The following is a 12,333-nucleotide window of genomic DNA, read 5'->3' on the forward strand; positions in this document are numbered from 1 at the left end:
TTTGAATGAATGCACAAATAACGGGTAAAAATTTTATAGTTGACAAATTTGAACCCTTTCATCTATACCTTTCATTGGTATAGCTCTACATGATATTTCATAATTAAAATTGTGTTCATTTTTACTTATGCTTACCAAGGCAGCATTTATTTAATCAAAAACACTTTAAAAATAGTACTATTGTGAAACAGTATTGAAAAAAAAAATCACATTGTTTCTTGATGAATACAAAGTGAATAAAATAAAAATAATAAAAAGTACTGACTGTAAACATTTGATCATCAAGACACGCATTTATATACATTAAATATATATTTTAATATTCAGCAGCTTTCTACATATATTTCCTCAGAGTCAGCACAAAAACATGAAAAAGTTATCAGATTTCATGTACAGTACATCGAGCTACACATCGCTCATTTGCAAAAAAAACCTGCCTCAACAAGGGAACAAAAAAAGTCATCGTAGACTATTTCATTCCTATACTGAACAACCCCATAAAACCCTTGATAAATCTCAGTCTGTGTTGAATACGGATGAATAAATCCGTTGATGAGTTGAAATGAGGTATGGAGAGGTTTGCACTCACAAAAACCTTCGGGCGCTGGGGAATACGTCACAACTAGCAGCAATGGCGTCAGAATTCAGCTGCTGTTTGTGAGGAGGGAATCTGATGTGTGAAACGCTTTGACTGCTGGGCTGTAATTACCTCGCTCTCAGAGCCTGTTTCTGATGCTATACATGTTTCACTTTTTAAAATTCACTCTTGCCTTTCATATTTGTATTTCTTACCGTAACGTCTTGAACTTGGGGCCGTAGCGTAGGCCCTGCTGGTTGTGGCCGGTTAGCGATTTCTAATATGGTCCGCAGTAACACACCCAAAATACTCTGCACGATCAGATCCACCTCTTCAGATGCGGCTGGCTCCTGCATGCACACACACACACACACACACACACAAACAGACATATATACATCTGCCCTTGCAAGAGGTCAACGTGATTTTAAGCACACTGTATGACAGGGGCGCAAATGGAAGAAAGGGTGAGACAGCCATGAAAGGTTCAGCTGTCATTTCAGTTTATGCAAGCGCATGAAGAAACATCGGTCCTTCTCTGCGAGTGAAACCTGCTATTTGAATTCAAGGTCAGAGAGGATGTCTACATTTAGAGCAGCATCAGAATTTTCAATGCAAGTTTCCTTTGGTCTTCTTCAAAGCAGAAGTCAACACAAGTTGGGGATGTTCAAAAACACTAATTCGACAAAGCTTCTGGGTTGCATGAAGGATTTAGGATCATGTTTTGACAAACGTATTTCATACTCTTAGCAATGGCAAAGTTTGACCAGTAAATAAGCTAAATAATCTTTTATTGCACAAAACGATCATAACAAACGGAGACCTGTGGATTATACATAAAAACCTGAGCATTGCTAAAAGCAGGAAATTTAAAGCCTGACGGTTCCCGTTTCGAAAATTTGTGTTGAAGGCAGTGGAATAAAAGCAGTGCTTTTAAGGCATTCAATTTAAAGACCCAACCTCTCTGAGTGGGTTTTAAAGTTTTATTATGTTATAAGTGTGCTAAAACCCTCTCCTTTAACTGCCCTTAAATATATAAGACTTCACGAGAAAAGACTTAAAAGACTAAAATCTTCCAGCATATCAATACACATTTATGCACATACATTTAATATATATTTAGTGAATGTTTATAATTTACTAAATAAATGCATAAAAAAAATAGTGAGGTGTCTAGAAAACATAATACACATTAATATAATAAGTTAATACATATAAACATGCCCACTTCAGTTTCTAATGGATAAAATAAGTACATAACGTATTTTAATAAGGATTTATACATACTCGTCTGCAATGTTTGCTCTCAAGTTATTTATCCTAAAAACATTTAATTAAAATTTTGGAATTTGCATTATATTGTATTAGTAACAAGCCTCCACAAACTTTCATGACTGTGGTTGCCAAATGACAGCAGTATTAATCCACAAATTTAAGTTGAGATTAATTAAAGTTGATTTTCTGAACAGTGGTTTACTTAATCCTCCCAACCTGGCTACCATGCACACGCTCTCTCTACATTGCATAAAAAGCACTGAAAACACCAGCAAACATTTAGAGAGTTTAGAATTATTTCTCTATTGAGATTGGCTCTATTTGCTGAGACTAAGTCTGCAAGCAGACCAGATTTGTTGTCCGAAGTGTTGTACTATAGTTGTGTGAGGGTTATCATACCGTGTCGTCCTTCTTGAGGAGAGACATCATGCAGGTGAGTATGTGAGCGCACATGACGAGATCTCGCTGATCATGCATGTGAGCCTGGAGCAAACGCAGCACCACCGGGAGCAGGATACATCTAGACTCTGATTAAAAAACAGACACAAGCATTGACCAGACAGCCTCTAAATTTAGGTATAACAATCTTTGTCTTCATCCCCAGTGAGTGTGTGTTTACCTGGGTTTGTGTAGAGCTGGCTCTCTACAGTTTTGGCAATGCAGTGCAGCTTGATGGCCTCCAGGGGGCAGTCGGCCTGGGACGCGGTGGGGAGGCTGCCCAATGTCTCCCGTATAAATGTGGCCACTTCCCTGAGTGTGAAGAGCTTCAGCAATTCCCCGTACACAGCCGGGAATGACTGCAGAAACACTGCCTGTGAAGTCACATGACAAACAATCAGGCCAATTCACACAGTAATTACACGGAAAAATAAAAAATATGCGCAAAAAAAATTACAAAATTGTCATTTTAATCCGCACTACATGAAAACTGTGTACATTCTATGAAGTTTACATCACCCAGCATTTAATGCATTTTAATTATTATTGAGGACAGTTAAAAAAAAAAAAAAACTGAACTTAACGAAACAAAATAAAATGAAATGCATCTTTCAATTTAAATTCTCCCATCTTCTCTTCCAGATGAACTGAATCATGACATTCACTCATGGTCGATTCATATTCAAGAGCGAATGAGAACCATTTCACGGAGGATGCCAGTTCAGAGCAAAACTGTAAATTACACTTTGGTTTTTAGTAACGTGTGAAATAATCAGCACTTAATAATTTTAGATGAACAGAACGTCTGTTCACACATATTACCACCAATTTTTTCTGGTTTCAGATAAAACCACCCCTAAATTGTATATACAAATGAAATAAAGTTTGATTGTTAGCTTTAAATAGCTGTCAAACAACCTCTTAATCTCATAAATAAAATAAAATTATATTTCAAAAATGTTATATTTTTAATTAAATTAAATTAAAATAAATTTACAAAAAAAAAAAACATTACAGTAATAAATATTTCATTATTTTAATTAAATTATAATTGTTTTATTATTTATAATTTTATTAAATATAAGTGGTGGAAGACATGTATGTACAAACAAAAACTTTTTTTTTTTCTTTTTTTTTTATCTTTACACGTCTATCAAATAATCTGTTCCTGTCTAAGTAGGCTGCCAAGTGGACTAGACTTTACTGTGATGTCTGGCGATTTGATACTGGAGACTAATCCCATGATCTGGAGACTAAATAAACTAGACGGCTGGATTTGCAACCGAAACGTGCAACACATGTCCCTTCACTGATGCTGTGAAACAAAGAGTGTTCTGTCTGTTTTTCTCACTTCCCTAATATCTCAAGTACTCCTTAGAGTTTCTTGTAATGTTGTTGCGCCGTCATTATCTCACTTTTTAATGTTTTTTTATCTTACTACATTCTTTTCAGCCTTATTAGTCATGTTCATTTACAATGTTTCTTTCTCTCATTAAAACCCAAAGTAATTCTTTCTTTGGACGTATTCATCTTTCTCCTTTAGAGGGGGTGGAGATAATTTTTTTTAAAATTTTTATGAAATTATCATTATTCAATTGATTTGTATTTAAAACTGGTGGTGGAAGAAAAAAAAAGAGAAATGTTGCAAGCTAAACTCAAACCCATTTCACCCACATGAGCACCACAGCATGTGTTAAATATAAACAATATAAACAGATCTGTCTGTCTCTCACCTGTGTCTGTGTGATGGGCCGTGAGCCCTTGTTCTCCTGCGAGAGGAAAAAGCGGATGGACATGAAAAGCTCGTGCATGCAGCAGCGGAACTCCTCCTCGTTCTGTCCGCCCGTGGCGAGCGCAAACAGCCGCCGCGACTGGATAATATACTTAAAAATATACTCCGTCGCCTAAGAAACCAACAGAATTGCAAATCTGAGCACAAAAAGCAACATAAAAGCAGTCTTATTAAGAATGCATGGGCTGTGTGAACTAATGCCATATGGAAGTCATAACGGCCCGGAGCGAACCATTCCTGAGAAATTGAATATTCAGTACATTACAATATCAATTGTATTTGTGGCTGCACAAAATCAGACAGTAATGACAGACTCTAAATATCATTATGAAGAGCACAGTATGGGTAAAAATGATGTGAGAGACTGAGAAAGGACATGTAGTGTGAAGCGTCTCACCATTAGCACCTGTTGGATGTGTTCCTGACGGTCCGCTTCGATAATGCGGTCCACGTACCACTTCAGCACCTTGATCAGATCCCTGCCAGGGACACAAACACACAGCACTGTGGAAAACTCAACATTTACATTATGTTTGTTTAGCAGAATGTAAAGCATTAATGTGGAGATTCATAATGGAAGCCATTTCTCAGTTGCATTTATTGCTTTAACATTTTGTTTGTTACTGAGCCCACAATGTAGTAGTAGTAGTTTTAATAATAATAATGACTGAATACTTGCAAATTAACAATAAGTTTGTAGTGTACTGAACCGACACACATATATACACACATATATATATATATATATATACATATATATATATATATATATACATATATATATATATACATATATATATATATATATATATATATATATATATATATATATATATATATATATATATATATATATATATATATATATATATATATATATATATATATATATATATATATATATATATATATATATATATATATATATATATATATATACACACACATATATATATATGCTAAATATATATATACTCTTCACTGCAATTTCCTAGCATTGCAATGAGAAGTTGAGGGAAAGAAAGTGACGTCCATTGCACCGAAATGAGTAAAGTACAAAAGAAAGTTCTTGAGCTGAGCTTCTAATGATCTGCATGCATGCGGTTACATGTTTTTTAAGAGACTAAAAATCACAACAAAAGGAGAACTGAAAGACAGAACGGAAGAGACTTTAAATGAAAGAGCATGACACAATATATTTGCACCAGTAAGCAAGAATAACTAGAAATAAAAAGCGGTGTCTAAACACCCAATGAAACTGGACTATTGTGGCTTTTAATCCATTTCTATTAGATTTGATGCTATTTGAACAATATGACAAAATTAACTTCTTGCAACTAAACTGTACAATCTTTTTAATTTCATATTAGGGCTGTCTGTTTGATTCTTTCCAGTTTTTGAGTTATTTTGTTGCGTAACGCACATTCAACAACTGCGTAGGCTGTAATGTGGGTTGATCTCTGACCCAGATGAATGAACATCCAAAATGAAGTGCTATATGAGTGAAGAATCGGTGCTATACTAGCTGAGAATCAGGCTTCAAGAGAGCAGTGAACAAAAAGTCCTGGACAAAAGCAAACAATACAGTGAGCCTGATCCTACAAAGTATTTGGGCACTTAAGCCACATTCAGTGCATCAAATATCATGCATTACATAACAAAACACCAAAGAAAGACAACACAAGCACACTTCACAAGCTGATAACTCAAAAAGATGCTTGAAATTTACATTTCTACTGAAGGTTTTTAATGTACCTGTATGACAGAGCTCCTGCAAAGTGGCTTTCAATGTAGGTGTCCATGACTGGTTTAAAATGTTGAAACTTGCTGTCCTGGAGCAAGTTTATAATGTGCACCTGAACAATGAAAAATTCACCAAACAATAAGCAACATGCGATTTCATTGGCCTCTATTGTGCACAAAAATGAGGGTCTGTACCTACCAGACAATCAAACACCTTGAGTGCATATTTCTGAGAGCTCTCGTCCAAAATGCCGAAAAGCGTGTCCAGTGTATCCTGTAAAAACTGATTCAAGATATTTGACTTTATTAGTAAACATGTGACAATTAGGAAAATATTACTGTGATTGACAGGTTCATTAACCAACAGCAAAGCTGTGAAGGGCAGCTGACCTTAACTATTTCTGAGCCATCGATCTCTTTGAGTTTAGACAGGCTGTCGCTGATTCTCTCCGGATGAGCTCTCCACTTCAGTAAGTCCAGCATGTCACCTGCAGGAAACAGCCAATAAGCAATCAGTTTAAAATATGCAAAATGCTGCCTGATACTTAATGCCAGCTACCCAAATGTTCCCATGTTCAGTGATTATTCATTCTGGGTGCTGCTACATGCTGCATATCCACTGTTACGCCAAGAAAACTTCCAACTAGGGACGTTTTGTCCATTCATATCCTGTACAAAGAGACACACATTACCGTTCTGAGTGAGTTTGGTAGAACAGAGGAATGATGTGATCCATAGGGATTCCTTAGTGCCTTTCATAGTTTGGTTGTTGCCGGGCAGATCTGATTTCGAGAAGGGCAGCTTGAGGTAGCGAGCACAGTCTTGCAGGTTAGCGTTCTCTTCACACTGGAAAACATGCATGAAAAAAATTCTGTCAACCATTTCATTACATTTTTTTTATATAGGCAACACATTTTTAATAAACACACCACGACACAACCTATATATATGTGTGTGTGTGTGTGTGTGTGTGTGTGTGTGTGTGTGTGTGTGTGTGTGTGTGCGTGTGTGTGTGTGTGTGTATATAGAGGATGTAACATATGGTTGGGGCAACTCATAAATGTGTATATATACACATATACACACATATATATATGTATATATTTATGTTGTTATATTATATTATTTAATTGTTTATTTTTAGATTATTTATTTATTTTTAGATTTTATTATTTACTAATTTTAATATTTCACTAGAACTGACCACAGCTACATAGTAAAATAATAATTATTCTCCATACAAGTATCTCGTAACTTATTTATGTAAAATATTATTGTTTAACATTTAGTTATACAATTATTTAAATTAACTTATGAATTTTACAATAGTACTGTGTAGGTGTTTATTTCCTATGCACATTTACTCATCTCTCTCTCTCTCTCTCTCTCTCCATATATATACACATATATATCAAACTCCCAATTTTATGTGTATATATAGTTAGTTAGTGTATCAATAGTAAGTTAGTTGTTAAGTTTAGGTATTGGGTAGGTTTAGCGATGTAGAATATGTTCATGCAAATTATGTACTTAATAGAACTAATGAACAGCCAATATGTTAATAGGCAACTAGCTAATAGTGAGAATTGATCCCTAGTAATAATGTGTTACCAAATATGTAAAATGTATTTATTTATTTATTTCAGGGGAAGCTTTAACATTTTGCAAAACATCTTTTGTGTTCCACAGAAGGCACAGTCACATGGGATTGTAAAAAAGGTAAGTACAATGATGACATATTAGTTCTATTTTTGGCTGTAACTATTGCTTTAATTAGCATCATGCAATCGCTCCACATTCAGTCAGCAGTTCTGTTGCCTCTAGCAGAAATGCAAACATCTGACTTATTTCTTTTTCATCATTTATCTTGCTCAAACTGCTTCACGTACTCAGCAGAACTGCTGTCGTACATGACTAGTGACACAGCACAGTGCAGTATTACAGGATTCAGTGATCTCGTGTGTATTGCATCGAGACTTGTGTTTAAATGCTGGAGTAAACCGCTCCATTTCAGTGAGTGTAAATACACCATCAGAAGCTCACAGCCTCAGACTAGTCCTGTTTATAGGCTAAGCCTTTCTGAGGCTACAAATATTGATTCATATACACCAATAAAAGTTATTTGTGACCCTGGACCAAACAAACAGTCTTAAGTGTAACATTTTCGAAACTGAGAATAAATAAGCTTTCCATTGGTGCATGGTTTGTTAGGATCTGACAATATTCGGCCGAGATACAACTATTTGAAAATCTGGAATCTGAGGGTGCAAAAAAATAAAAATACTGAGAAAACTGCTTTTGAAGTTGTCCAAGTTCAAGTTCAAAAATTAAGTTTTTATATATTTACGGTAGAAAATATCTTCATGGAACATGATCTTTACTTAATATCCTAATGATTTTTGGCATAAAAGAAAAATCATTTTTAAGTTTTAACCATACAATATTTTTTTGGGATATTGCTAAAAAAATATACCCCAGCGATTTAAGTTACATTATATAGGTTGTACAATTCTGAAATAAATGGCTGCATGGACATTACTAAGCTGCAAAAATGTGACATTCAGAAATCATGAAAACATTATTAGTCTTTCATTTGTTCAGCACAAGATTCTTTAATAAACTGGTGTTTATAACTACTACTAATGGAGTGTGAGCGAAGACAGTACAACATAACACAAGTAACAGCAGCTCTTTGTGTCTGTGCATATGTGTTTGTGACCTCTTTTAAGCCTGTTAAATCCACAAACACTTCCACAGTGTGCAATTACCAGAGCTGTGCCCGAAGCATGCTTTTAAATTGGGTGTGCCTCAGGGATGTGTTTTCTGACAAGGTTATTTAACTCTTACACTTTTTAATAAGAAGCCACTGTATGAATTTAGGGTTTTTTGGGGCATACGTGTCAGCAGGGAAAATTTTTCATTTGACATACAGTTGCTCTTAAATTGCATTTGTTGTAGAAAAGCCAACGAGACATTTTGACAGCTGTACCTTATGAACGATGAGCTCGTGGGTGCCGTCGGGCAGAGTCCGCCCGTCTTCCTGCATTAGAGGAACGAATGAGAAGCCAAACAGCTTCTTTTCCCCCTTCTCTTTTGCTGGAGAACACAAACACTGTAAATTACAAGACATTTAAAAGTCCTTAACAATAAAACACCGCTTTTACACTGGAACTAAACACTGAAATGTAATCTAAAGCTTCAGGCCAGTATATGTCTGTGACTCTTCTTGAAAAAAAATATCTATTTTTGTATGCTGGTGATAACAAGCAATATGCGTTTAGACCAGTTATCAATATGTAATGATTAAGTTAACAATTCATATTCATTAATAATTACATCAACCAGTCTTTTTGTAATTCTGAGGAAAGAATGGACAATAGACCATTGGACAATATATATATATATATACACACACACAGTACAGACCAAAAGTTTGGAAACATTACTATTTCCAATGTTTTTGAAAGAAGTTTCTTCTGCTCATCAAGCCTGCATTTATTTGATCAAAAATACAGAAAAAAATGTAATATTGTGATATATTATTACAATTTAAAATAATTGTTTTTAAATTTATTATACTTTAAATGATCATTTATTTCTGTGATGCAAAGCTGAATTTTTAGGATCATTATCACATGATCCTTTAGAAATCATTCTAATATGATGATTCATTATCAAAGTTGGAAACAGTTCTGCTGCTTAATATTTTTTCAGAACATGTGATACTTTTTTAGGATACTTTGATGAATAAAAAGTAAAAAAATAAATAAATAAATAAATAAAAAAAGCTATGTTTTTAAAATATAAATATTTTGCAATAACAATATACACTACTGGTCAGTAATTTGGGGTCAGTTATTTTTTTTCTTTCTTTTTTTAAAATAAAATCTATACTTTTATTCAGCAAGGATGTGTTAAATTGATAAAGAGTGATAGTCAAGAAAATATATTATTAGAATATATATTATTAGAAATGTTTTTTTATTTTGAATAAATGCAGTTCTTTTTAACCTTTTATTCATCAAATATATTAGACAGCAGAACTGTTTCCAACACTCATAATAAATCAGAATATTAGAATGATTTCTAAATGATCATGTGATAGACTGGATGTTACATGTGACACTGAAGGCTGGAGTAATGATGCTGAAAATTCAGCTTTGCATCACAAGAATAAATTATTTTTTAAAGTATATTCAAATAGAAAACTATTATTTCAAGTTGTAAAAATATTTCACAATATTAATGTTTTTTTCTGTATTTTTGATCAAATAAATGCAGGCTTGATGAGCAGAAGAAACTTCTTTCAAAAACATTAAAAATAGCAATGTTTCCAAACTTTTAGTCTGTACTGTATATATATATATATATATATATATATATATATATATATATTACTCAAGCTTTTTAGCAAAAACTGACCACAATAATATGAAAATAATAATACTATATATATATATATATATATATATATATAGTATTATTATTTTCATATTATTGTGGTCAGTTTTTGCTAAAAAGCTTGAGTATATATATATATTTATTTATTTATTTATTTATATATATATATATATTTTTTTTCATATAATAGTGGTCAGTTACCCTACACCAGCACCAAATCTAGCATAAACCAATTTGGACCAGCACAAAAATGCATACTGGTCTTCCAGCAAGGATGCTCAATAGATCAGCGAATGATGGTCTCCAGATGATTTAAGGTGATTCGGTGTAAAGGAAGTTTATACAGCTGACAAATACAGAACGGACTTTAGCTCATATCCTTAACTTGAAAGTAATTGCATAAAAAAGCCTCCCTTTGTGAGCTCCTATTCTGGATGATACTACTTGCCCATATCAAGTGCCCACTAGTGATGCTCTGACTCATACGGTTCACTGCTACATCTCCTGCACTTTCAACACTCATTTGAAATTCAGCCAATTTAACTTCTCTTAAGCTCTGTCTTGCCTCAGTCTTGTGTGAATATGAAATGTATCCTAAAGTGAGGAACAAAAACAACAATGGATATCTCAGCAGTAACGTTGGACTTACTGGAACAGTGACGGAACTCGAAGCGGACATGAGAGCCCCGGAAGATGTCGACAGGGATGGGCAGCTTGATTAGCTCCGCCCACCGCGGACTGTTGTTGTGGTAAAGCACGAAGGTGTGATACTCGTCTCCGCCCGGCTCGCCTGAGCCCACGGCCACAAACCCCTGCAGAGAGACATTCAGCAGAGACTGAGTGTGAGAGGATACGGAAAACCACAAACCTCTCATCGCTCCACCTCGAGAGCTGTTTGTCAGCCGTGAGTGTGAAAACAATATATCCCAGATTGAGATGAGCTCAACACTGAGGAAGTTATCTTTAATGCTATTTCAAATAACCAGCGATGTATTTTTTTGGTTTTGGTTTCCAGGATGTGTGTACTCATAGGAAATCAAGGGAGACGGGACACATTTATGAGTCTAAAAACCTTGAGGATCTGTCCATCGGCATCCAGCGCATATACGGTGACTTCAACGTTCCTCGCCACACTCTTCCCTCCTTTCTCGAACTCGCCCTTCTCCAACGTTATGTAGAGATCATTTCTCATCTCACCTTCAAGAGAAAAACATTTTTGGAATTATAAATTTTTTTTAATCTATATTTAATGCAAAAAAATGGGGACAGTAGAGATCACCTTACCAGTAATACAATGAATAATATTAATATATACTTCTTTTTATTATACATTTTTAGAATAAAAAGTAAACACACACACACACATATGTATAATATATATATATATATAGTGGTGGGCCGTTATCGGTGTTAACGTGCTGCGTTAACGTGAGACTCTTAACGGGCGATAAAAAAAATATCGCCGTTAATCTATTTTCAAAGTTGGGTTGGGAGCTGGGTCTATACTAGGCGAGCTATGATGACTTTCACCTTGATATTTTATATAACCGACTGGCTGAGGCCAGCCTATACACATATGCATATATACACACATATACATATATATACACACAGATATACTTTTGAGTAAAAAAAAAAAAAATTATATATATATATATATATATATATATATATATATATATATATATATATAAATAAAGAAAAATGACAATGTTAATAAATTAACAAATATGTCCACCATGACACAGCTTTGTTTGAAGAAAAAGGAAGGTCAAAGCACGTTTGCCCTACATATTACCTATTTAGTTAACTAGTTTAGTTTAGTCTAGTTAAATGCTTTGATCAGTGACTCTGAGGGTCTTAAATCACCTTCAAATGGGATCGAACCTACAACTGTTTGCAATTCAGAAAACTTATGAAGATTTGCACCAAGAGTGCATTTTCAAAATGGATTTTCAATGTTAAAATGAAACCACGATTCCCAATGGATGCCTTCACACAGAAACCGAATGACTTTTTACCATGTACATTGATTTTTAAGCTGTTTGCTCAGCAGAAATACCTACAGACCAATAAGACTCAAGCTTTTTCTCATGTTTCATGGAAC

General features: G+C 34.3%; 1 protein-coding gene across 3 annotated transcripts in view; it reads right to left on the reverse strand.

Moving 5' to 3' along the window:
- Positions 1–12,333, reverse strand: part of LOC132098731 (dedicator of cytokinesis protein 4-like) — an 82,827-nt gene that overhangs the window by 25,239 nt on the left and 45,255 nt on the right. For all 3 annotated transcript variants that reach the window (XM_059504876.1, XM_059504877.1, XM_059504875.1), the window contains exons 14-25: positions 11,299–11,423; positions 10,876–11,038; positions 8,815–8,921; positions 6,518–6,671; positions 6,216–6,313; positions 6,025–6,108; positions 5,838–5,938; positions 4,480–4,561; positions 4,024–4,194; positions 2,472–2,664; positions 2,252–2,379; positions 793–927 (exon numbers count right to left, since the gene is read on the reverse strand). In XM_059504876.1, the coding sequence (XP_059360859.1) occupies positions 793–927; positions 2,252–2,379; positions 2,472–2,664; positions 4,024–4,194; positions 4,480–4,561; positions 5,838–5,938; positions 6,025–6,108; positions 6,216–6,313; positions 6,518–6,671; positions 8,815–8,921; positions 10,876–11,038; positions 11,299–11,423 (1,541 nt within the window). The remainder of the gene's footprint in view (positions 1–792; positions 928–2,251; positions 2,380–2,471; positions 2,665–4,023; positions 4,195–4,479; positions 4,562–5,837; positions 5,939–6,024; positions 6,109–6,215; positions 6,314–6,517; positions 6,672–8,814; positions 8,922–10,875; positions 11,039–11,298; positions 11,424–12,333) is intronic.

The sequence above is a fragment of the Carassius carassius genome, chromosome 22 (genome assembly GCF_963082965.1).
Source record: "Carassius carassius chromosome 22, fCarCar2.1, whole genome shotgun sequence".
NCBI lineage: Eukaryota > Metazoa > Chordata > Actinopteri > Cypriniformes > Cyprinidae > Carassius > Carassius carassius.